The sequence below is a fragment of the Mobula hypostoma genome, chromosome 29, assembly GCF_963921235.1.
Source record: "Mobula hypostoma chromosome 29, sMobHyp1.1, whole genome shotgun sequence".
Taxonomy (NCBI): Eukaryota; Metazoa; Chordata; class Chondrichthyes; order Myliobatiformes; family Myliobatidae; genus Mobula; species Mobula hypostoma.
Window position 1 is genome coordinate 19,780,251 of NC_086125.1, and position 27,580 is coordinate 19,807,830.

The 27,580-nt window shown below is 42.3% G+C and overlaps 1 protein-coding gene across 1 annotated transcript; it reads right to left on the reverse strand.

The window, feature by feature from the left end:
• Positions 1-26,624, reverse strand: LOC134339395 (tetraspanin-1-like). Its single transcript, XM_063035856.1, has 7 exons — positions 26,552-26,624; positions 23,696-23,902; positions 13,156-13,230; positions 9,962-10,069; positions 6,083-6,208; positions 2,818-2,901; positions 1-521 (listed from the first exon to the last, which is right to left on the reverse strand). Exons 1-7 carry the CDS (start codon positions 26,606-26,608, stop codon positions 456-458), a joined length of 723 nt encoding a protein of 240 aa, XP_062891926.1. The 5' UTR covers positions 26,609-26,624; the 3' UTR covers positions 1-455.
• Positions 26,625-27,580: the final 956 nt, after the last annotated feature.

Below are 27,580 nucleotides of genomic sequence, written 5' to 3' on the forward strand. Positions count from 1 at the left end.
TTGAACCCTGATCTTCTGATCACTGGCCCGTAAAGCATTGCGCAGACCACGGCAACACCGTGTTTAGGCATATAAGCCTTCATTTTTCTGGCCCCAAGATTCAGCTTTGGCAATGATGTCCACGAGGTTGATTTGCTGGTACTGAGTAAGAGGCAGCTGGTTGGTTGAAACACCACTGGTGACCAAACTACAGTAAACTTCAGGGAAGTTAACAACTGTGGAGTCACGGGATAATGCAGAAAATTGGGGATACAGTTGTTGAATGAGTGGTGGGAATAATGGGATGATAATTGTAAGGATTCACATTTTTCTCTCACTGATGCCCTTTGTAAATGCAATAGACAGTGATCGAAAAGCTTTCGTTTATTAGCAATGATCTCTCTTTACATAAAAGCAATCAAAAGGAGGAAGAAACCATAAACTGAATGGTGTTGCAAACACAGTTTTCTCCATTCTCAAGCAACCTTTGACATTTTACTGATCTGACAGTACATTATCATGGATGATGCCATTGCTCCCATCTGTAAAATTACAGGAAAAAAAGATGCAGTTATTGCATGTTCAATTAAATTAAAACCATGCATTTTTTTACTTATGGGAGAAGGAACCATGCCAGTGAACTAAATGCAATTTTTAAAAAGTGAATTTTATACATAAGTTAGAAATAAGTTTTAAAAGCTACTTATTTACCTACACTCCAGGAGTGCTATGAATAGTATTACATGATTTACTGAAAGAATCATCAAAAGATGATTGACCAATTTACTGAAATATTTGATTTCTTTTCATTCCAAGAATCTGACATGTTCCAATGGGATACCTTTTCCAAACCCCGTTCGTCATGTAGATTATCTAGCTTTCAAACAGACTCAAAAATCCTCTGCCATATTTTAGTAGTTGAGAATATATCAATAATTTGTTAAAATGTTTTCACTAAATGAACTAACTTGATCTTCAGTGAACAATTAAGAGATTAAATTAAGATGCAATTTCCATGCTTGCAGAATAATTCATAAAAATTCGTTATGGCAAATCAGACTCTGAACGTGCAATTATTTTTTTATGTTGGAGAACAGGCACTGGCTTTGAACATCAATTGGATAAAACAATTAGCTAGAGCTTCATGATGTCTGTACTAGTGAATTGAGAGGGCAGTATGAAGGTTTATACAAGGGCTTGCTGGTACATAAGTCCATGCTACACAGGTCCTGCACATTAGCTACACATCAGACCTTCTTCTGTGGTAAACCCTCTTGTTCAAAGCAGATCCTGTCAAGGAACTAGGGCGACTCCAGGTTGTTAGGTGGGTGGATGAGAAGGGAGATGTCAGCGATTGGTGACTGGTGAGGGCAGAGTGCTGGGGATGGTGGTTGAAGTGGTCAATAGTGGTCAAACTAAAGCAAATTTAGTATACTTGCCATTTTCTTACTTACCTGACAAGCTGTAGAATCAGAGAGTCATGAAGTTGCACAGTAGTGACACAGGCCCTTCAGCCCACCATGTCTATGGCTAATATAAGAGGGAATATTTCCTAAGACACTCAGAAGAAAGTACCGGTGGTGTGTCAGAGTTAGGTGTTTTATATAGAGAGTGGTGAGTGTGTGGAATATGTTGCCAGGCACGTTGGCAGAGTCAGACAGTTTGGGGAAATTTAAGAGACTCTTAGGCTATATCCACACTACGCTGGATAATTTTGAAAACGAAGCTTTTTCTCTTTCTTTTGACCCTCCGTCCACATTGAAACAGCGTTTTCATTCCCCGAACACTGAACTTTTCTAAAACACTCTCCAGAGTGTGTAAATTTGAAAACGATTGTTGCACGTTGTAGTGAGAATGGGGTAAACAGAGATATTTAAAAACGCTGTCATGACAACACCACAACAACAATGCTTTTTCTGCTTCTGCCTGGTATTGCGCAAGCACTGCCAGACGGCTGTTATAACGCGCAGTTGGTATGAACAGCGTAAGAGTTAAATTGTAAAGTGAGCTGTTTTGACTAGATCCCCTAAATTGATTTGATTGAGTCTATCTTTAAAAATATTAATGTCAGAAATACTGCGCAGGTCTGCGGCAGAAGATTCCACTCTCTTGTTGACCTTGGGTAGAGGACGGCTTCATGCGTGTGTTGTTTACTTCATTGTCTACATTAATAGCTTGTTTGGGGTTAAACATCTCCACGTTCTCCACGGCTTTGCTGACTTTGTAGTCATTTGTAACTCACAGAAACAGCTCGACCTCATTGTCTGTCTAAATGAAGAAGTCCGGTCTGCTTTTTCCAGTGGAGGTTTTCTTTGTATTCTCGAAGACATTGTTGAAAACCTTCTTTCGCTGTTGTTGTTGGTACTCTAGTTTTTGACCAATGGAAATAGCAAAACGCCGCCGCAGAAATGTAAATATTATACCATTTCCTCTTTGCTTGTTTTCTGTAGGCGTGTCTGCGCATGCCCAGTAGGAGTGGATTTGCTCAAATATCCGTTTTAATGTGGACAGAGATATTTTGAAAAACGCCTAGTGTGGATCCCTGTCGTTTTTACTCGAAACCGGCGTTTTCAAAATTATCTGGTCTAGTGTGGACGTAGCCTTAGATAGACACATGGATGAAAGAGAAATGGAAAGTGATGTGGGAGGGAAGTATTAGATTGATCTTGGAGTAGGTCAAAATGTCAACACAACATCGTAGGGCAAAGGGCATATATTCCGCAGTACTCTTCTATGTTCTATAAGGTTGACAAATCTTCTCATAAGTTAACCATTTTAGCTACATACGTAGTCAATATCACATTGTAAACATGTTCACTTCACGAGTTAATACATTACCTCAAGTACCGCAATCACCAGGGCAACGATACCAAGTATTATGGTGTTGTTCTTCAGAAAGTTTAGGAATACCTGATAGCAACCCTGAAAGCAACAAAACCACATTCTTTTCATTCTTGTAACTATTGTTTTGCGACATTTTCTTGTCTTCCTCTTCCCTTCATCATTATCAAAAAACAAAAATCCTACATCTGGAAACGTTGCTGGAGGGAGGAGTATGATAGGAAAGCATTTCCAACCTGCTGCTTGTGATGGCATTCCCGTTGCTAAGAACAGGGTTGTGTCAGGTACTGGGCAGGAAGCGCGTGCTGTCCTGTGGGGGTGTGCCTTATCCTGATTGTCGAAAGTCGCTTCCATTGTGATTGGTTAGTTTAGAAGCTGCAGCTGCTGTTCCGTTGGATAGATGCCTAGTGCCCAGTTTCAGATATCCTGGGTGTTTAAAATAACACATAGAAGGGGCTTGCTCTCTTCTTCCCTTGTTTAAGATATGGATGCACATGATGATTGGGAAGCTATGCTCCACCAGCACTTTTAATTAAGTTGAATATCTTATGTTTGTTGAGTATTCAGCTTTCTGGTGTCTGTACCTTGGGGAACATGAATGTTTGGTCAAATTGTTACTGCTTGCAAGTAAATTATTAATATACCTATTCGAAGTCAGTGCATTTCCTGTCTCACTTGCCAGACCCGCAAACCTGATTCCACATTACACATGCTTCACCCATTCCCCAGCTACTCGTGTCCAAGATCCAAAGTGTGCCAGCCAGCTGCAGACTGCTTGCATTCTTCATGCTTTAATTAAACACAACACAGGACCTCTTGACAGACACAGGTTGAGATGGGTTGTTGAGGAGAACTTTTGCCGAGATTTTAGGAGACCTAGAACTGTTGCCGAGCACTCTATCTCCCAGGGATTTCGGGATGGTGTTGAGTTGAGAAACTACATAGAGACCCTGTCCCCACTGGAATTTCCTGGAAAGTTAACACTGGGCAAAAACTGGGCTCATCCCAAAAGGAGGATCATCTTCCAGCTTTGCCACATTTCTACGCTTTCAAGAGGAACATTAACATGGGCCTCCCTCTGGTCTGAATCTGTTGCTTCTCATCAAAAATATTTACTTCATTCAGCAGCTGATTGCCAGGTCAGTGTTAGAACTGTGGCACTTATCGTAGCTCTGATTGATTCTGCCTTTTGTTCACAAAACCCATGATCTGGTGAGATGAAGCAGCCAACAGTCATCAGCAGTACATTTAGCCTGCTGCCTCCTTCCTGAACGAGGATCCGCACACCTCCTGTAGCATTGGCTCAAGATAATGCTCTTGCCTACGAGTCACATGGTGGGTTTGAGCTGCATCGTGGGACCGAGGGGATTCTTGTTGGCAGCAAGTTTTGAATGAGACCTTAAGAAATGAAGTTCTCTGCTAGTGAATGTAAAAATCAGATGGGTTTAGTCTAGGGTGCCCTACTTGTATCCTGGTTTGCAATTATCATTCACTAACAACAAAAACTAGGTTAACTTGTCATGATTTCATTCTGGTTTTGTGCATCCTCTGTGTGAAATTAATTTGTCTTGTTTAAACCTCATTTTAAATAGTAAAAGAATGCAATGAACAATGAGGTCATGAAAGAGTTTGGCAATTTCAAGTTTCTTGTTTCCTTTTAGATTCTTTCTTAGTTTCTTTGCATTTCACTGATTCAGCAGACCACACGACTGAGATTAAAACTTGCATGGTGATGTTGTACATGATGGAAACTGTTCTGCACCTTAATATCGAAAGAACTTGCCTGGTAAACACTGGAGAAGGAGAGAAGGAGGAAGGTAAAATGGGAGTGTGCGAGAGACAGTGGGGGGGAAAGACTCCTCTCTGGAAGATCTGGATTGTGGTTGTCAGTGACTGAACCAGTGTGAGATGAGGAACTGTTCCATACTTGTTCTTACAGAAACGTGGCTCCAGGGCAATATCCCATGTACCATCAAGCTTCAGGCCATGCCTCTCAGGGACTTAGTATGTCAATATTATTTTGTGACTGTATGTGCTATTGTAACTATATCTGTTTTATGCTGTGTGTAACTGGATGTACTGTGTTTTGCATCTTGGCCTTAGAGGAACGCTGTTTCATTTAGCTGTATTAAACTTGAACTTGAAAGAGAGGGGGAGGGAGGGAGGGAGGGAGGGAGAGAGAGAGAGAGAGAGAGAGAGAGAGAGAGACACACACACACACACACATGGGTATGAGAGGTGGGGGTGGATGCAGAACCTCTGGGGTGGCACCTCAGTGTAGCAGTTAGCAGCAGGCTCATACACAACTCCAGTGACCCGGTCCAAACCTGATCTTTCATGCTATTTGCGCAGAGCTTGCACACTTCCTTGTGATTGCGTGGGTTTCCTCTGGGTGCTCTGGTTTCCTCCCACAGGTTAATTAAGAACTCTCAATGCCACTGCTATAGAGGCTGGCAGAAAGTTCAGAGACATTCATGGCAAACTGGTTACAAGGAAATAAATGAGGCTGGTAAGAATGGTCTTAGCTAGCATAGACTTGATGGGCCAAAAGGACTTCTATGGATGGACGTTGAGCTTCGGAGAGGGTGCAGAAGAGGTTTACCAGGATGCTGCCTTGTTTAAAGGGCATTTGCTAACATGAGAGACTGGACAAATTTGGGTTGTTTCCTTTGGCTGAAGGGAGATCTGATAGAGGTTTATAAGATTATGAGAGGCATTATGAGTATATAGGGAGTGTCTTTTTCTCAGGGTAGAAATGTATAATACCAATGGCATGCATTGATGGTGAGAGAGGAAGGTTCAAAGGGGAAGTGAGGGATAAGTTTCTTTATTCAGAGAGTGGTGGAATGTGCTGCCTGGTGTGGTGGTAGTGGCTAATACATTAGAGGCTTTTAAGAGATGTTTAAATAGGCACATGAATGTGAGGAAGATGGAGGAATATGTGTCAGTAGGAGGGTTTCGTTTTTTGGGGGTTGATACACTTTTTGGCTGGTTCAGCTCAACATTGTGAGCCAAAGATCCTGTTTCTGTGCTGTACAGTTCTATATTCTATGTATAGGTTACAGGGACATAAAGGTGAGTATAGGGCTGGTAGGGATGGTTTTCAATAACATAGACTTGATGGGCCTAAAGGACGTTTAAATTGCATGGAAATATTGATCTGATTGATGATAATGTCTCTGCCCTTCACCACTCAGACCAACTGTGGTTTTGGGGCACAAATATCCACCGACTTTGAAATGTTTAGAAATATATGGCTTACCTGCACAGTTCCTGGTGTGGCGCAAGTAATCAAATTGCTGCAGCAAGCAGTGGGAAATCTTCCTGTCGTGTTGAGGAAATATGAGTTCAAAAAATCGGTGTAACCACTCATTCCACAACACTTAAACTGGAAAAGAGAAACGATTGAATAATTAAAGCAACACACATCAAAGTTGCTGGTGAACGCAGCAGGCCAGGCAGCATCTCTAGGAAGAGGTGCAGTCGACGTTTCAGGCCGAGACCCTTCGCGATTGAATAATTAGCTTATTTAAAGATGACTGTAACGTTAGAATCACATTTTTCTATAACCTGAGATTTTTAAACTGGCATCAGAATATTGCTGAGAGAGTTCAGGGTGAAGATTATATATTACCTGTTTTCATTTTGCAGGAATCTGTGTGATTCTGCGCACAATTTGTATCAGTTTTGCATGGAACAATCCCTTCAACCCAGAGAGCTATGGGGACTTTGAACAATTGATTGGTCTGGCACTTTGCCACGACTGAACCTGCTGCAGTGTTCAGTGATGGGTGGTTGATCCACCTGGTGTTATTCTTAGCGTGTTTTAATGTAGCATGATTTTTGGGCACCTTCCGGGCCATCTCAGAGTACCATTAAAGATGAGCTGCACTGCAGGAACTCCAGTTACTTCCTGCAATCACAAATCCAACCTGTATCTATTGTTTCAGCATGTGATCTCCTCGTTCACATCCCTGCAATTAACTTCTCAGGGGTTAGCTTTCCATCTTGCTAAATAATGCAATTGCCTGAAGGTTGTACTTATCTGTTAAAAGGTATGTTTAAATATCACATAACTGAAAAGGAAATCACCTAGTTGTAAGTCACAGACTAAAAAAACAAGTCTGAGAACTCTGGGTTTGTCCAAAGCTCCAGTAACTTGTGAAAATCACTGAGAGTTCCAGTAACTTCGGCATGTGTTCCAGGTCAATGTAAAATATCAGTTCTAAATTAAACTCACTGTTTTAGAAAGTCAATCCTTGTGTTAAGTATTTCCTCACCTTGGTGTGATCTCTGATTTCATTGCTCTTTTCCAATTTAATCTCCACCAGATCTCCCTCACTGTCTGACCACTGAGTAGTACCACTGCAATTTGTATCACTCACACGCTCCGCCCTCTGCCCTTTTTGCCCCTTTATTTCTGTTTATTTATTCAGATACAATGCAGAACTGCCCTTCCGGCCCTTTGAGCCAAATTGCCCAACGATCCCCCAATTTAACCCCAGCCCATCATGGGACAATTAACAATGACCAGTTAACCTACCAATCAGTAAGCCTTTGGACTGTGGGAGGAAATGGGGAGAACGTTTCAACTCCTTACAGGCAGTGATGTGAATTGAACCCGGGTTACCAACTCTGTCAAGCGTTGTGCTCCCAGTATGCCACCGTGCTGCTGTTTCCCCCCCACTGCCTTTGCAACTTTATTCCAAACTTGTCCCATTTCTGACGAAAAGGACTTCAGTCGGTTTCTGGTTCTCTCTTCGACCAACTGAGAATTTCCAGCCTTTACAGTTTTTATTCTTATGTTTCTAAAGTAGACGACGTACTACACCAACGTCAAAGTGAGGGCCTTTTTTTTGTAAACTGTAACCAGCTAAAGAGTAATCATGTGGTTGATGAAGCTATTTCTTGATGCAGCTAGCCTGTGTGTCACTGTAGATAGGTCAATTCACATTTCAGTGGGGAACAATGTAACAATGAATGTTACACTGGAGTCCAAAATAGTTAATTTTTCTTGTGGTTTAATTTTCTTATGCTGACGTACATTTTTATATGTGTAATCACCTGTTTGTGTGTAATTGTTCAGTAGGTCTTCAGTAATTATACTATAACTAGGGCTGTACTTTTCTGTTTCTCTGCAGCCTGTGACATGCCATTGAATCTGATTGTTACTTCTTATCAATGGAATGTCCTTTCTCTGTCCAGTCTGAGCTAGATTTTAGTGGAAGGTCACCACGACTTGTTCTTTGCATTTTCTTTGCTCATTCTTTGTTCTCTCCTTTTTCTATAGTAGAGTGACTTGGTTACTTTTATTTCTTTGTCACAAAACACAGAACAAAGATATACCACAAGATTTAGACATTCTTGATTCCGAAGAACCTTCTGGATCATATCATCTCCAGTCCAACACCAACAAAACAAGCAAAAGACAAAACTCATTCTGACTGATTATTAACTCGATGAGCCAAACTAAGTTACTGCAGATGTTGAAAATCTGAAACACAAAAAGAACATAAAGCCTCCTGGACTTCAATTTGTGTTCAGCCCCTCCAGTCTGCTATCTCATATCTACAGCATTCACGGTCTACTTCTCATCCTGTAATTACAGAATTCTCCCTTCTCCTGTTTACACCTGTCCCATTTCACTGGATGCAATACGTTTCGCACAGTTCCACAGCAAATTACGTCAACCAAACTCTCCCGGACTCCACCTGTCACTTATCACCTCTGTCCCTCAACCCTCCCACTGCATTTTATTTCTTTAATATTCCAGGCAGCAACCTGGTAATCTCCTCTGCACCATTTCTAAAGCTTCCACATCCCTATATTGGGGTGATCAGAACTGATCCCAACTTTCCAAGAGTGATCTAACCATATGGCCTGAAACATTAGTTCTTCCACCTATTGCTCAGTAATTCAAGCATCTTCTATTTTGTTTCCTCCTCCAGGTTTCCAACACCTGTAGTATGTATATTGAACATAGAATAGTATGGCATAGTATAGGCCCTTCACCCATAATGTTGTACTAACCTTTTAGAACATAAAACAAAGAACTCTACAGCATATTACAAGCCCTTCAGCCCACAATATTGTGCCAATCATGTAACTTACTCTAGAAACTGCCTAGAATTTCCCTACTGCTAAGCCCTCTATTTTTCTAACCTCCATGTACTTGAGAGTCTCTTAAAAGACCCTATTGTATCTGCCTCTACCACCGTTGCTAGCAGTGCATTCCAGGCACCCACTAATCTCTGTATGAAAAACTTAGCTCTGATATTCCCTCTGTACCTACTTCCAAACACCTTAAAACTGATCCCCGTCGTGTTAACCATTTCAGACCCGGGGAAAAGCCTCTGGCTATCCACACGATCAATGCCTCCCATCATCTTATACACCTCTATCAGGTCACCTTTCATCCTCTGTCGCTCCAAGGAGGAAAGGCCAAGTTCATAAGGCATGCTCTCCAATCCAGGCAACATCCTTGTAAACCTCCTCTGCACTCTCTCTATAGTATCCACATCCTTCCTGTAATGAGGTGACCAGAACTGATCACAGTACTCCAAGTGGGGTCTAACTAAGGTATTTTATCCTACTCTAACATAAATTTAACCCTTCCCTCCTACATAGGCCTCCATTTTTCTTTCATCCATGTGCCTATCTAAGAGCTTTGTAAACTCCCCCAATATATCTGTCTCTACCACTACCCCTGGCAGGGCTTCGACACACCCATCACCGTGTAAAACATCCCTCATATATTTTCCTCCAATCACTTTTAAGATTATGCCCCCTTGAATTATTTTCTCCTTGGGGGAAAAAGTCTCTGGCTATCCAATCTATGCCTCTTGTTATCTTGTATAATTCTATCGTCACCTCCCATCCTCTTTCACTTCAGAGCGAAAAGCCCTAGCTCGCTCAACCTATGAAACATACAGTCTATTCCAGGCATCCTGGTAAATCTCTTTTGCCTCCTCGCTGAAGTTCCACATCCTTCCTATAATGAGGCAATTGGAACTGAACACAATACTACAAGTGTAGCCTAACCAGAGTTTTACAGAGCTGCTACATCACCTCACAACTCTTGAACTCTTTTGTAATTAGTAATTACTTTTAGTAATTAAAAAGTGTACATTGCATTACATACCTGAAGCATCAAAGCATCAAATATCTCAGTCATCTCCTGAACTCTACCATAATCGTTTTTAAAGAATTCTTTGAGCCATGTTGCAATATAGCTCATAAAGATGTCTGCCTGAAAAACAGAACAAATTTGATTTTCAAGTGAGAATTCAAAAACTTCTGAAGTTACATTTATAATAAGCAACTTTATTATAAATTTAATCACATTTAGCTTGTTGGCCATTTCATCAAAATATATTCCATAAAATGTCATTGTCACAAATATATTCTACAAACTCAACTGCTACTCTTCAGTTTCTGATCCTAAATTTTCCTTTTTTGATCTGTTAGAATACTTTGCAATGCAGATTAAATGTAGGACACATTCACAATTTAATCAAGTTTGTATCATGTGCTCTGTCTTGTTTTTGGATTATTTTCAAGCTCTTACCAAGTCAAAGAAAACGACATTAAATGGAATTTAAACTTCTAAAATTGTAAACTGCTGAAATTGTAAACTGACATGCTCTAGAACATAGAACAGCACAGGGACAGATCATTTGGCCCACAATGTTGCTCCAAACCTGCTAAAAAACAAATCAAAAACACCCAACCAAACACTAATCCCTCCTACCTACACCTATTCATATTCCTACATCTTCCTTTCATCCATGTGTCTATGCACACCTCTCTTTAAAAGCCTCTAATATATTTGCCTCTATCACCATACCAGGCAACACTTTCCAGGCATCCATGACCCTCTGAGTCAAAAAACTTACCATAAGCCTTTAAGATATAGGAGCAGAATTAAGCCATTTGGCCCATCAAGTCTTCTCCGCCACTTTATCATGGCTGATCCATTTTTCCTCTCAACCCCAGTCTCCTGCCTTCTCCCCATATCCCTTCATACCCTGACCAATCAAGAATCTATCAACCTCTGCCTTAAATATACATAAAGACTTGGTCTCCACAGCTGCCTGTGCAAAGAATTCCACAGATTCACCACTCCCTGGCATGAGAAATTCCTCGTCATCTCCGTTCTAAAAGGACGCTCCTCTATTCTGAGGCTGTGTCCTCTGGTCTTAGACCCTCCAACCATAGTAAACATTTTCTCCACATCCACTCTATCAACGACTTTCACCATTCAATAGGTTTCAATGAGGTTACCCCTCGTTCTTCTAAATTCTAGTGAATACAAGCCCAGAGCCATCAGATGACAAGCCATTTAATACTACAATCATTTTTGTCAACCTCCTTTGAACCTTCTCCAGTTTCAGCACATCCTAAGACTGTTCACTATATTCCAATTGTTCACTATACTTATAAATTCTCAACATTACATCTTTGCTTTTATATTGTAGTACTCTTGAAATAAATGCTAACATTGCATGTGTCTTCTTTACCACAGACACAACATGCAACCTACACTCATTCTCCACACATCCTCATCAATTACCCCTACAGTTTACTACACACACTGGGGCAATATATTGTGGACATTTGGAATATGGGAGGAAACTGGAGAACCTGGGGAAAAAAACATTATCAGGAGGAGATTTTTGATCTCCAAATTTGAGGAAGGACATTCTTGCTATTGAGGGAGTGCAGCGTAGGTTCACAAGGTTAATTCCTGGGATGGCGGGACTGTCATATATCGAAAGATTGGAGCGACTGGGCTTGTATACTCTGGAATTTAGAAGGCTGAGAGGGGATCTTATTGAAACATATAAGATTATTAAGGGATTGGACATGCTGGAGGCAGGAAGCATGTTCCCGCTGATGGGTGAGTCCAGAACCAGAGGCCACAGTTTAAGAATAAGAGGTAGGCCATTTAGAACGGAGTTGAGGAAAAACTTTTTCACCCAGAGAGTGGTGGATATATGGAATGCTCTGCCCCAGAAAGCTGTGGAGGCCAAGTCTCTGGATGCTTTCAAGAAAGAGATGGATAGAGCTCTTAAAGATAGCGGAATCAAAGATTATGGGGATAAGGCAGGAACTGGATACTGATTGTGGATGATCAGCCATGATCACAGTGAATGGTGGTGCTGGCTCAAAGGGCCGAATGGCCTACTCCTGCACCTATTGTCTATTGAGAGCTTGCAAACTCCACACAGACAGTACCAAAGGTCAGGATCAACATTGGCTCTCAGGCACATTGAGGCAGCAGCCCTACTGACTGTGCCAATATTGCTCATAGAACAATCGTATGGTTTTGTTTTGTGGCCAACTTTCATCACGCTTCCCTTGCCTCCTTTCCCAAATGCATTTACACCTGAGGAATCCCCTTCCTTGGTCTCCAGAAATCAAATACAAGGGTCCTTCAGAATTAAGTGTTTATTCCTGAGTGAATACTGACCCTGATTATTAGCTGGCTTGTCCATACCGCATTATATCTGACAGGACTGCATTTACAAGAACAACTCAGATAGATTTCCCTTCCTCTCACCTCCGCACCAAGGGCGAAGGCAATTGCTCAAATGTTACCTTCAATAGGAACGGCTAACTCAACAAACATCTTCTGACAAATCAGATGGTTCAATTTAATATTAGAGAATGCACACAGTACACAGCCTGAAATTCTTACTCTTCACAGAGACATCCACACAACAAGCAACACCAAAGGATAAATGATGGTAATATCAGAACCCCAATATCCCGACTCTCCCCTCCCATGCACAAATAGCAGAAGCATTGACCCACCCCTTCCCACGCACCCCACTTGCAACGGCAGAGGCACCACCTCCCTCCCACCTTCCCACCATACAAGCAATAGCAAATGCCCCCAAAGAGACCTTGATCCCGAGTCCATCAAAAACTACAGTCCAACCCAGTGCTTTGGTATCTCAGACAGACACTCTCTCACCCACAAGGGAGAGAGAGATTGCTCGTGTGCACCAAGAGCAGGAGACCAGCAACTGGATGTTCCGATGTTACAACCCTCCGCATCGTTTCTCCAGACCCCCCACCACCCGACAGGCCCACACCCTCCATCAAGAGAGAGAGGGAGGGGTCGCTCGAGTGCGGGGGCCTTCTCCGACGGTATGCGCACACCACCTGCTGTCTCGATATTTTTGTTTCCCATGAAGCTTCAGCATACTTAAGCCACAGCACCACTGTGGGATTTCTTGTTCAACCTTAACCTGCATTTCTCAAATAGATTTCCTTACCTATCTGATAACATTTCAATATCAAACAGTCTTTCTTTTCAAGGAATCTTACCAAGCCAGAAAATGCCAGGATAACCACGGCAGCCACAAGCTGAGCCAAGAAGATCACCAGGATTACCAAGAAAAACTGGAAAGAGAAATTACAAAAATTAACACCCTGTTTTTTTAATTTGTTTCTGGTACCATGGGAACTTAAAATGCTTCAGAAATATTTTCCGTTCGTGCATTTAGTTAAAAAATAACAGTTTTAGTTTGAGGCAGCTCAGTGAACCGAGGTATCAAATTATTGAATCTGTAGGAAAAATTAAGTTAATTATTATAGTGCTGCCTGTGTGGACTTTGTACATTCTCCATGTGACCACTTGAGTTTTTTTCTGGGTGATCTGGTTTCCTCCCACGCCTGCTGTTTGTGATATATTGTATACAGATAATATGGACGAAAATATAGAAGGATGCCTTGGTAAGTTTGCAGATGACACCAAGATTGGTGGTGTTGTAGACAGATCAAAGGATACAACAGGATGTAGATCAGCTATGGACATGGGCAGAGGAATGGCAGATGAAGTTTAATCCAAAGAAGTGTGAGGTGTTGCACTCTTGCAGGAGACATGTACAGTTCATTGCAGAACCCTCAACAACATTGATAAATAGAAGAATTTTGGAGTCCAATTTAATACTTCCCTGACAGTGGCCATGTAACGAGACGGGGTGGTAATGAACAAAAGAGATTCGGCAGATGCTGGGAAACCAAAGTAACACACAAAATGCTGAAGGAACTCAGCAGGTCAAGCAGCGGCTATGGAAACGAATAAATGGTCGACATTTTGGGCTGAGGCCCTTTTTAAGGACCGGAAAGGAAGGGGGAAGAAGTTAGAATAAGGAGGTGTGGGAGGGGGAAGGATTACAAAGCCTGCTGGTGATAGGGAAGACCAGTTTAGGGGAAAATGGGAAAGTGAAGGGGGGGGGGATGAAGTTAGAAGCTGGGAGGTGATAGGTGGAAGAGGTTAACCTTCCCCTTGAAGGGTAATGTAATTGGGAGTGCAGCAAACTGACCAGCAAGCACTCGTTTACACTAATCTCCCACTAATCCCATTTTATTCCCCTGATATTCATGCCAACACCTTCCAATCATGCTCCTACACACTAGGGGCAAGTTACACTTGCGTACCTACTGTTGTGTCTTTGGAATATGGGGAGAAGCTGGAACTCATGGTGGAAACACATGTGGCCAGCGGTCAAATGTGCGTACTCCAGGTAGACAGTGCAGAGGTCAGGACTGAGCCAGCTGCATGGCTGTGTCACTCCCTCTCTTCCCTTTAATTAGTTTCCCTGTCACTCTGCAGTTGCGATGATTGCAAGTACACTTGTGCCTGAGAGCAACTGACTTGTCAGAAAGCAAGAAGTTCTTCAACGCCTGCTGTACGTCTTCCCGTACATTCCTGCAACTTCTGCCAAATGCAGACAGCGGTATAGGTTTCAGGGTGATCACAATATGCAGGGGAAACCGGCCATCAATTAACCTGAAGTAGCGGAGCATCCCTTCAAATGATAGGTGGGTTGGGCTGATGGGGATTGATGCTGGTGTGAGCTGGTCAGATTTCTGGCTTACCATATGCTCAGATCACAATCAGGTTTATTACCATTGGCATGTGGCATGAAAAGTATTGCTTTGTGGCAGCAGTACTTTGCAATACATAATAATAAAAATCTATAAATTGCATTAAGAAATATAAACATAAAAAACTAAATTCAGTAAGTGGTACAAAAAAAAGTGGAAAAGAGTGAGGTAGTGTTCATCTATTCAATGTCCATTCAGAAATCTGTTGGCAGAGGGGGAGGAGGTATTCTTGAAACATTGAATGTGAGTCTTCAGGCTCCGATACCTCCTTCTTGATGGTAGCAATGAGAAGAGGGCATGTTCTGGGCGATGGTTTCCTGGGTCATTGATGCCGCCTTTTGAAGGAGTCCTTGAAGAGGAGGAGGCCAGTGCACATGATGGAGCTGGCTGAGTTTACAACTTTCTGCAACTTTATGCAATCAGTTGGAATGCTCTCCATGGTATGTCTGTAGAAATTTGAGAGTGTTATTGGTGACATACCAAAGTTCTTCAAACTCCTACAGCCACTGTTGTGCATCCTTTGTTATTTCATCAATATCTTGGGCCCAGGATATATCTTCACAAAACTTGAAGCTGCTCTTCCCTTCCACTTCTGATCCCTCAATGAGGACTGGTGTGTGTTCCTTCAACTTCCCCTTCCTGAAGTCCACAATCAGTTCCTTGAACTTACTGATGTTGAGTGTAAGGTTGTTATTGTGACACCACTCAACCAGCTGATCTATCTCACTCTTGTATGCCTCCTCATCACCATCTGAAATTCTGCCACCAATAGTTGTGTCATCAGCAAATTTATAGATGGCATTAGACATACAGTCATGGGTGTAGAGAGAGTAGAGCAGTGGACTAAGCTTGCATCCTTGAGGTGTGCCAGTGTTGATTGTCAGTGAGAAGGAGATGTTATTACTGATCCATACTGACTGTGGTCTCCTGATGAGGAAGTTAGGCATCCATTTGTAAAGGGAGACACAGAGGCCCAGGTTTTGGAGCTTGTTGATTAGAACTGAGGGTATGATCGTGTTGAACGCTGAGCTGGAGTCAATAAACAGCAGCCTGATGTAGATATTGCTATTGTGCAGGTGATCCAGGTCCGAGTGGAGAGCCAGTGAGATTGCATCCACTATAGACCTATTGTGGCGATAGGCATATAGCAACAGGTCCAACTCCTTGCTTAGGCAGGGGTTGATTCTAACCATGACCAACCTCCTGACGAAGGGTCTTGGCCTGAAACGTCGACTGTACCTCTTCCTAGAGATGCTGCCTGGCCTGCTGCGTTCACCAGCAACTTTTATTTGTGTTGCTTGAAATTCCAGCATCTGCAGATTTCCTCGTGGTTGTGGAATCAGTTCAGTGTTGAGGTGAGTGAAGTTATCGATGTGGCTTCAGGAGCCTGTTGGTTGCGGGGGTAACATCTGTTCCTGAACCTGGTGATATGGGACTTACAGCTCCTTCCCAATGGCAGAGGCGAGAAGAGAGCATGGGCTGGGTGACAGGGGTCCTTGATGACGGACGCTGCTCTCTTGCGGCAGTGTTTCTTGTAGATGTGCTCATTGGTGAGAAGGGCTTTTCCTTTCATAGACAGGGCTGTACTCACCACTATTTGTAGGCTTACTATTTGTAAAACTTATAAAAGTAACAGAAACAATGTTATTGGAAGAATGGGGTGGCAGCCCTTTCTACTAATTGTCATGTTTCCATCTACTTAGACAAGAGTATTGGCAGCAGTGAAGAATTCTATTCACTTTAGCTTGAGTCAAAAGCGTGCTGCACACTGACTGTGCATCCCTACAGTGCAACTGACTAATGCCGTCACTAACTATTCCATCTGGGAAATTCAAACCACAGGTATACACTCAGTGGCCACTTTATTAGTTATGTCTGTACACCTGCTTGTTAATTCAAATATCTAATCATGTAGCAGCAACTGAATGCATAAAATCATGCAGACGTGGTCAAGAGGTTCAGTTGTTGTTCAGACCAAACATCAGAATGGGCCAGAAATATGATCTAAGTAACTTTGACTGTGGAATGATTGTTGCTATCAGATGGGGTGGTTTGAGTATCTCAGAAATTTAGGATTGTCATGCACAATCTCAAAAATAAGCAGGAATTACTGCAGGGAATTGTGCGACAAACAAAAATCATCTGGTGAGCAGCAGTTCTGTGAGTAATAATGTCTTGTTGATGAGACAGGTCAAAGGAGAATGGCCAGACTAGTTCAAGCTGACGGAAAGGCAACAGTAACTTAGATAACCATGTGTTACAACAGTGGTGTGTAGAAGAGCACACAGTTCTAGATATTTAGAGGAACAAACTTGTGAAGAAATTACTGACTGCTGCAAGAAACATAGATTGTTGTAGTAAGTGATTTTTACTTTCCACATATTGCCTGGGAATCCCATACTGTAAAATAACTAGATGGGATAGAGTTTGTCAAATGAGTTCAGGAAAGTTTCCTTCATCAGCATGTAAGAAATCCCAAAGAGAAAGCGTGCGATACTGGATCTGCTAATAGGGAATGAGGCAGGGCAGGTGACAGAAGTTTGTGTAGGGGAACACTATGCATCTAGTGATAACAATGCTATTAGTTTCAAAGTAAATATGCAAAAAGATAGCACTGGTCCATGGGTTGAGATTCTGAACTGGAGAAAGGCCAATATTGAGGGAATCAGAAATGATCTGGCAAATGCAGATTATGACAAGTCGCTTTCTGGCAAAGGTGTACTTGGTAAGAGGGAGGCATTCAAAAGTAACATTTTGAGAGCACAAAGCTTGCACATGCCTGTCAGAATAAAAGGTAAAGATAAATAGTGTAGGGAACCTTGATTTTCAACAGATATTGAGGCCCTGGCTAAGAGGAAGAAGGAGGTACATAGTAGGTTAAGGCAGGTAGTAACAAATGAGGTGTTACAAAGTAAAGGAATGCAAGAGAACACTTAAGAAAAAAATCAGGAGGCCTAAAAGGAGGTATGAAGTTGCTCTAGCAGACAAGGTGAAGGAGAATCCTAGGGAATTCTTCAGAGTCAAAGGATTACAAGGGACAAAATTGGTCCTCTGGAAGACCAGAATGTTAATCCATGTGTGGAGCCAAAACAGATGGGGGAGATTTTAATTTTTTTTTTGCATCTGTATTTACTCAGGAGGTGAATGTAGAGTCCACAGAAGTGAGACATAGTGGCATCAATTTCATGGACCCCGTACAGATTACAGAGGAGGAGGTGTTTGCTATCCTGAGGCAAATCAGAGTGGATAAACCCCAGGGCCCGAGGAGGTGTTCCCTCAGACCCTATGGGAGGCAAGTACAGAAGTTGCCAGGGCCATAGTGGAGATATTTAAATGATGCTTAGCGATGGGAGAAGAACCAGAGGATTGGAGGATAGCCAATGTTGTTCCACTGTTTTAAAATAGCACTAAATATAAACTAGGAAATTATAGACCAGTGAGCCAGTTGTGGGAAAGTTATTGTAAGGTATTCTAAGGGATGGGATATATTAGTAATTGGATAGACATGGACTGATTAAGGATAGTCAGCATAGCTTTATGCGTGGTAGGTCATATCTAACCAATCTTATTGAGTTTTTTGAGTAAGTTACCTGGAAAGTGGATGAAGGCAAGGCTGTGGATGTTTGACCGGGTCCCGCATGGGAGGTTAGTCAAGAAGCTTCAGTCGTTCGGCATTCAAGACGATGTTGTAAATTGGGTTAGGCAATGGCTTTGTTGGAGAAGCCAGAGTGGTAGTAAATGGTTGCATCTCTGACAGGAGGCTTGTGACTTATGGTGTGTTGCAGGGATCAGTGCTGGGTCCTTTGTAGTTTGTCATCTAAATCAATGATCTGGTCGATAATGTGGTTAAATAGATCAACATATTTGCGGATGACACCAAGATTGGGGGTGTAGTGGACAGCGAGGAAGGCTATCATAGCTTGTGGAGGGATCTGCATCAGCTGTAAAGATTGGTTGAAAAATGGCAAATGTACTTTAATGCAGAAACGTGAGAGCTGTTATACTTTGGTAGGACCAAGCAGTGTAGTTCTTACACAGTGAATGGCAGGGCATTGAGGAGTGTGGTAGAACAAAGGGATCTGGGAATACTGGTCCATAATTCTTTGAAAGTGGTGTCACATATAGATAGGGCCATAAAGAAAGTTTTCATAAATCGAAGCATTGAGTACAGGTGATGGGATGTTATGTTGAAGTTGTACAAGATGTTGGTGAGGCCTAATTTGGAGTATTGTGTGCAGTTCTGGTCACCTACCTACAGGAAAGATGCAAACAAGATTGAAAGAGTACAGAGAAATTTTACAAGGATGTTTCCAGGTCTAGTGGACCTGAGTTATAAGGAAAAATTGAATAGATTAGGACAGTATTCCTTGGAATATAGAGGATTGAGAGATTTGATAGAGGTATACAAAATTATGGGGAGTATAGATAGGGTAAATACAAGCAGGCTTTTTCCACTGAGGTTGGGTGGGACTGCAACCAGAGGTCATAGGTTAAGGGTGAAAGGTAAAAAGTTTAAGGTGACCATGAGGGGAAACTTCTTCACTCAGAGGGTCGTGAGATTGGGGACTGAGCTGCTAGCGCAAATGTGCATATGAGCTTGCTTTCAATGTTTAAGAGAAGTCTGGATAGGTGAATGGAGGGCAGAGGCATGGTCCTGGCGCAGGCTGATGGGAGTATGCAGTTTAAATGGTTTTGGCATGGACTAGATGGGCCGAAGGGCCTGTTTCTCTGCTGTACTTCTCTATGACTACAAGAGCATGTCTGAATGCACAACATGCTGAAGCTTGATGTGGGTGGGCTACAGTAGGCTCCACTCCTGCAGCCACATTATTTGGTACAGTCCTGTATCTAATAGGGTGGTCACTGAATCTATATGAATGTCACAGCCACAGCCTTAACTAGATCATCCATTGAACACCAAGAAAGTAACTAACCTCTATCCCCCCTCCAAAACCACGAATTATTTAAAGGGACCATCAACTACCTCACATTCCTTCTAGATCTTGCTACAATTCTCATCACAGAGAAAGGAAGGGTTATTAGGTTCAATCTGACCTGAAGCTGACAATGAAAGCATTAAAGTGAATCCTAAGTATTCACTCATTTGCCATTCCCCATTTGCTCATTTTCCAGATTATCATCAAGAGTTCAGAGCTGAATAAATGTACAAACTTTCTGTTAATGTCTCACCATTGTATATTACTCCAGTGTGTGGGAATATGATTTTCATACCTGTGGAATTCCTTGACATTTTTAAACAAAATGATAAACATCATTGAAAGGACAACTTCAGTTCCCGAATTCCCACTCCTTACAGATTAAACCTGATGATATCCATTACTTCTGGGGAATACTTGTTAATCTTAAATGATTTTCTCTCTCCAAAGCCTAACTTGTTACTCCCTTAACAAACTTATTACTTCCTGAACTAACTTGTTACCAGCCCATATTCTCAGTGTTTCCGTATAAAAATCAGTATTTTTGCTTTTATATCATCTTCTTGTTCTTGTGATGCTTCTATTTTACGTCTGTGAACTTTCCTATTCAGATGCCGAATTGAATTGAATTGACTTTATTTCTTACATCCTTCACATACATGAGGAGTAAACATCTTTATGTTACATCTCCATCTAAATGTGCCATGTGCAATCATAGTAACTTATAATAATTTATAATAAATAAAACACTCAATGTAATATAGAGTACACTCAAGACAGCATGAATTAATTAGTCTGATGGCCTGGTGGAAGAAGTTGTCCCGGAGCCTGTTGGTCCTGGCTTTTATGCTGTGGTACTGCTTCCCGGATGGTAGCAGCTCGAATAGATTGCGGTTGGGATGACTTGGGTCGCCAATGATCCTATGGGACCTGTTTACACACCTGTCCTTGTAAATGTCCTGAAACATGGGAAGTTCACAACTACAGAGGCGCTGGGCCGTCCACACCACTCTCTGCAGAGCCCTGCGATTAAGGGAGGTACAGTTCCCATACCAGGCAGTAATGCAGTCAGTCAGGATGCTCTCAATTGTGCCCCTGTAGAAATGTTTTAGGATTTGGAGGCCCATAACAAACCTCCTCAACCGTCTGAGCTGAAAGAGGCGCTGTTGTGCTTTTTCACCACCCCGCCGGTATGTACAGATCACGTGAGGTCCTCGGTGATGTGGATGCCAAGGAACTTGAAGCTGTTTACCCTCTCAACCCCAGATCCATTGATGTCAATAGGAGTTAGCCCGTCTCCATTCCTCCTGTAATCCACAACCATCTCCTTTGTTTTTGCGGCATTGAAGGACATTGCTAACTATCACCTTGTGTATCCATGCCCACTCAGATCAGATTTGTGTCTCTTCCTTCCTGCTAGTCTGCTGTAACTATTTCTATCATTCCTGAACCTATCCTGTGTTTCTTTGGTAATGCTCCTCACTGTTGTATTTTTCAGTCGATTAGATTAGATTATGAGGACACACAGTCCTCTTTTATTGGCATTTAGTCATGCATGCATAAGAAATGATACAATATTCCTCCGGTGTGATATCACAAAACACAGGACAGACCAAGACTGAAAAACTAACAAAACCACATAATTATAACATATAGTTACAACAGTGCAACAATCTCATAACTTGATGAAGAACAGTCCATGGCACAGTAAAAACGTTCAAAGTCTCTCAAAAGTCCCACATTTCATGCAGACAGGAGAAGGAAGAACTCTCCCTGCCATGCCCGACTACAGTCCGACTCTGAATCGTCCAAAAACTTGGAGCTCTGATCAGCCCTCCGACACTGAGTATCGAGCACCATCTCTATCCGAACGCTTCAACCTCAGCCTCGGTCGCCAGCAGCAGGCAAAGCTGGGGATTTTGGGGCCTTCCCTCTGGAGATTCTCAATCGCACAGTAACAACAGCAGCGAACCATTTATTATGTCAGGTCAATGACTTAACTAGTAAATGTATTTTGTGATTCTGGAATTTGTAATTGCTCTTCATTCTGGAAGCTTAAATAATTATTCAGGGTCTCTAATTTCACGTCCACCTTGTGGTGTACTTATGCAGAATTTGTAAATAAGTCATGTGGTTATTGAACATAATGATCTCATCATGTGTATATACAACAGAAACACCATCTGTTGGCTGGTCTTACTTCCAAACCAGAATAAAGTACACAGCATTGTTTATACTTCCCTGGTATGCTGTAGATATTGTGGCTCGACTTTACCAGCACTGCCACAGAAACAAAGTCCTACCTTCTGCTAGTCACTCATCCCGTTACCGTGAGCATTCACCTGGCACTGTCATCTTATCCCTTTTGCCTTCCATCTCATCACAGCTCTTCCATGTGTTCACTCTGCACGCTCCCCTCACTTTGCAGCTTAAGACTCTTCTGTCTCCAATGTTTCTCAGAGCATCAAGCTGAAGCTGTAATTTCTGGATCCACCCATGCCACTGAGAACTTTCAGCACGTTGTTTTAGAGTCACAGTGTCAAACTTCAGGGAAATAGACCCCTGGACCCATCAACTCCATGCTAACCATTCAGCACCTGTGTATGCTAATTTTATTTCGCTTTCCCCACATTCCCATCAACATCCCTAGATTCTACCAATCACCTTCACACCAGGAGTAATTTTCTTAGGACAAATAACCTTATGCATATCTTACGTTTTATTGGTTTTGGTTTTAATCAGGATTCCCCTCCACCATCAGATTTCTGAATGGTCCATGAACCCATGAACACTACCTCACTATTTTGCTCTACTTATAGAGTAATAGAGCACAACAGCACAGAAGCAGGTCCTTCAGCCCATCTAGTCTGTGCCAAACATTTATTGTCCCCCGTACCATCAACCTGCAACTGGACCATAACCCCCCCACAGCTCTCCCATCCATGAAACTTCTCTTAAATGTTAAAATCAAATCCACATCCACCAATTCTGCAGGCAGCTCGTTTCACACTTACAGTTCTTATTGTAAGACATTTCTTTTAATGTCTTGCACTGTAAGGCTGGCACAAAGTAACAAATTTCACGATGTTATGCATTTCAGTGATTCTAATTCTGATTACGACATGACTCTCATATTTTGCAGTGATTACAGTGAACCTAATAAAGTGATCACTGAGTTTGCTGCTGTAGCTCACACACTTCAAGGTTCGACGTGCTGTGCATTCAGAAATTATCTTCTGCGCACCACTGTCATAATGCATTGTTATATAAGTAACTGTCACTGTCTTGTCAGCTTGAAAACAGTTTGATCATTCTCCTCAGACCTCACTCATTATCAAGGCGTTTTCGTCCACAGAAATGCCACTCACTAGATTTTTTTTTGTTTTTCACACTCTTCACTGTATACTCTGGAGACTTGTGTGTGTAAAAGTCCCAGGAAATCACCAGTTTCTGAGATACTGAAAACACCCTGTCTAATACCATCAGTCATTCTGTGGTCAAAGTCCCTTGGATCACATTTCTTCCCCATTCTGATGTTTGTTCTAAACAACAACTGAACCTCTTGACCATGTCTGCATGCTTTTATACACTGAGTTGCAGCCACATGATAGGCTGATTAGATATTTGCATTAACAAGCATGTGTGTGGGCAGGTGGCCAAGGGGTTAAGGCATTGGACTAGCTACCTGAAGGCCGTGAGTTCGAGCCCCAGCCGAGGAAACGTGTTGTGTCCTTGAGCAAGGCACCTAATCACACATTGCTCTGCGATGACACTGGTGCCAAGCTGTATGGGTCCTAATGCCCTTCCCTTGGACAACATTGGTGTCGTGGAGAGTGAAGACTTTCCAGGGGCAGATCCATGGTCTCGCAAGACTAATGGATGCCTAATTAACAAGCAGGTGTACAGGGGTACTTAATAAAGAGGTCCTTAAGTGTATAACAAGATCAACCAATTGGTGCTTAACAGGAAAGTCAGAGGTACCAGCTTCTTTCCCTTGGACAATGAGAAGAGTAAATAAAGAAGAATGTTTTACTCACTATCATTAGCATGCACTTGTTTTCTTTCATTGCACCACAGCATCCCAGGAAGCCAATGACCATTAAGAAAGCCCCTAGTGCAATGCAGAGATAGCCGACATTTGCTATCACCTTCAGGGACACTGACACATTCTCCAGGACTGCAAAGAAAGATCCACCATCCACTTTAATCCAGATCCCTACGCCCATTATAGCGGCACCTCCGACCTGCAAAAGACACAGAATCCCTGTTACTAAAAGAAGGGTTGACCATCTACATGGAGGGACACTGCAGATGCTGGAAATCTGGAACAACACACACGGAATTCAGCAGGGCAGCACCGTAGCACTGCGACTGGCGCAACGCCTTGCAGCGCCCGCTGTAATTTCAGAGTTCGATTCCCGCTGCCATCTGTGAGGAAGTTGTAAGTCCTCCCCATGTCAGTGTGGGTTTCGTCCCACATTCTAAAGAGGTACAAGTTGCGGTTAGTGAGTTGTGGTAATGCAACATTGGCACTGGAAGCATGGCGACACGTTACTGCCCAGCACAATCCTCGCTGATTTAATTTAATGTAAACGACGTATTTCGCTGTATGTTTCGATGTACATCTCACAACTGAAGCTAACGGCTAATCTCTTTAAATAATCAGTCAACATTTCAAGCTGAAATTCTTCAATCAGGACCTGATGAAGAGTCTCAGACTGAACATGGGTTTTTTACCTTTATAGATGCTGCCTGACCTGCTGAGTTCTTCTAGCATTTGCGTGTGTGTGTGTGTGTGTGTGTGTGTGTGTGTGTGTCGCTCAGGACTCCCAGTATCTGCAGAATCTCTTGGGTTTATGACCCAGATTACTATGAACTTCTGGTCTCCCAGTTTAAAAAGATATATACCAGCCATCAGGAAGTGTAGCATAGATTCATGTTACTGGTTCCTGGACAGGTGGGATTATCATACGAGGGTTAGAAGACAAAACAGACTGCAGATGCTGGAATCTACATTAAAAAATCAGAACACTTTGTCAGCAAGACAAATAGACACCTAAGAAGGCAAAGGTGTAAGTTTTTCCCAACCTCAGCCTTCCTACTACTATGTACTGGTAACCTTTCCTGTTCCAAAAAATGAACTGTTTATTCCTCTCTATAGATGCCGCCTGACCTGCTAACAACACATTTTGTACGTGTTGTCCCTTTATATGAAGCATTGCTTTTAGCTCCCAGACCATTCACTGTTGAAGAAATACCTGCATTCATAGTTTGCCATTCATATTGTTTTCAAGGTGACTCCAAGCACACGTCGGAGACAATGGAAAACTATATGAGAAAGGCGGCAGCCATTTTGTGCACCGGAAAATCCCACAACAACAATAACGGCTGGATATTGATTGAAATATAAATACTGACTGTGGGCATTAAGATAGTCCTCAGAATTATCCCCACACTGGGAATGCCACCTGTATTTCTTCTTTATAGTTGTCCAAGGAGTCCTTTACATCCACCCAAAAGAGTGGACTGAGGTGATGTTTGGCACAGTCAACCAAGCAGTTCCTTCTGAGTTCTGCACTGAGGAGTCAGGCTCAATTATTTAAAAACAAGTTAAAAATCTGGTTAAATATTCCATTCAAACATGTCATTCAAATCAAACTTCCAAATAAATTTGTGCCAGAACAGAGAAATGGGTACAGTTTGGGAAATCATCTAAATTTGCAAGAAGGAACTAAATTGTACTCGATATGCTGGATGAAATATTGAGATAGCAGCCTGTAATGATGTGTTGGCGAATTACATTCCGTCATGAATTCCTGATCTTTTAAGGGGAATCCATGTCATTCCCATTGCTTTGAATGGGAACAGCAGAAGGATCAGGCTGGTTGGCTCCTCCTTCCTGCTCGGACTTTCAAATGGACGGTGGGTGCTTCGGTCTTCATCTCAGTTCCACTTCCCTGCTTGCTTTCCATAAACCAGGACTACTTTACAGCCCACTGACCTGTCAGCCTGACTCTGGAACATAATCAAAGCCTACACAGCTCTCTATTGTAGATGGAATCATGACCAGGGAGATGGAATTCACCCTCCTCTCCATCGTAATGGATGATCACTTACAGGGAGACTATATCCCTGGTGCTGGATCTCCCATTAGCGACACAGGTTTTCGGTACGTCCCTTCTGGAGCTTGCTCAGAATTTTCAGGAAGATTATGTTTAGTATCGACCCACTTTGCAGACCTTACTGCAAGTCTGGGCATCAAACAAGTTTGTTCTTCTTTCAACCGATCAAAAGTGTTGCACCAATCTGTAGTAAGACCATAAGACATAGGAACTGAATTAGGCCATTCGGCCCATTGAGTCTGCTCTGCCATTCCATCATGGCTGATTATTAGCCCTCTCAACCTTATTCTCCTTTTCCTCCCTGTAATCTTCGATGTCCTTACTAATCAAGAATCTATCAACCTCCACCTTAAATGTATCCAGTGACTTGGCCTCCTCAGCCGTCTGTGGCAAGGAATTCCATAGATTCCCTCTGGCGTCCACATCTCTGTTCTTGTACGTCCTTGTATTTTCAGGCTGTGCCCTCTATTCCTAGCTCCTGTTCTTTAGAAAACGTCCTCTCCGCACCCACTCTGTCTAGGCCTTTCCATGTTCAATAGGTTTCACTGAGATCCCCCCCCTCCCTTCTTCTAAACTCCATTGTGTAAAGGCCCAGGGCCATCGAATGCTCCTCATATGTTAACCATTTCATTCCCAGTATCATTCTCGTGAACCTCCTCTGGACCCTTTCGAATGCCATCACATTCTTTCTGAGATAAGAGGCCCAAAGCTGCTCACAATACTCCATGCAGTAACAAGCACTTCTAGTGAAATATTCAACGGTTTACTTACAAAGATGATGAAATTGACAGCAAACATTGCCATCTTCAGAAGTTTGTAGAACGACATCTTTTTGTGTTTTGTATAATCTGAAAATAAAAATAAAGATCATTTTATTTAATATTTATTATAAATAATTCATTTTTTAGAATCCTGTAAAGCAGAACAGCAAGAACAATTCCCTCCCGTGATCTCCTGCTCAGAATTCTTTGGTGGTGTCATTGTTGGGGGACACACTGGGAATGTACCAGCAATGACCAGATCTCCAGCAAGCAAGTTCGACTGATCAAAGAGCATTGTGTGTAAACAATTATACAATTAGATATAATTGTGAACACATATAACAAAACCAAGTCAAGGAGGAACAAGCAAATTTGCGGCTGCAATTTAATACATACTTAATTCACATTTACTTAGAAAGTATACAATACAAAGAATTCCTATTTCAAATATTTTCAAGGCCTCCTATGAAACATGGAACCTGTGATCCACAACTCTGTGCAACCCATACACATGAAACAACTTACCTACTGGATGTTACATCGCTGGCGTTTAAGGCAGCAATGAAGGTCCTCCATTGCTAGTAGTGTTCAGAGATTCCTCCCTTGTGTCGGTAACTTCTCGGTTTTCACTACTGTCAGTCACACAAGTTCCGTGTGGAGACTCACATCTACAGCACATTACAGGCCAACCATGTAACCTACTCTAGAAAGTGCCTAGAATCTCCTTACCGCACAGCCCTCTATTTTTCTGAACTCCGTGTACCACTCAGATGCAGAAGCATTCTTCATTGCTGTTTCTGTGACAATTTTGTTTCACCAGTCAGGGTTGTTAGCCCTGAGATGAACCCCTGAACCTGGAGGTCTGGTGGACCACTCTAACTCTGGCATCTACTCTTTGACCTGTTTGGCATAGGTGATCCAACCAAGAGCCAAAACATAAAGCCCTGACCCCAGCCAGCATAGCTCTCCAGGCCAGTGAGGTACACAAGCCAACAAACCATGACAAGATTGCGGTCCTCTTGGAGGAAACATTAAGACA

Bases quoted from the DNA above. Each gene is read 5' to 3' on its own strand.
- LOC134339395 (XM_063035856.1), bottom strand. From the start codon at position 26,608: ATGTCGTTCTACAAACTTCTGAAGATGGCAATGTTTGCTGTCAATTTC. The intron at 23,903-26,551 runs GTAAGTAAACCG...TGTCTTTTGCAG, and splicing joins CTGTCAATTTCATCATCTTT to GTCGGAGGTGCCGCTATAAT. The intron at 2,902-6,082 runs GTAAGCCATATA...TGTTGCTTTCAG, and splicing joins CCACACCAGGAACTGTGCAG to GGTTGCTATCAGGTATTCCT.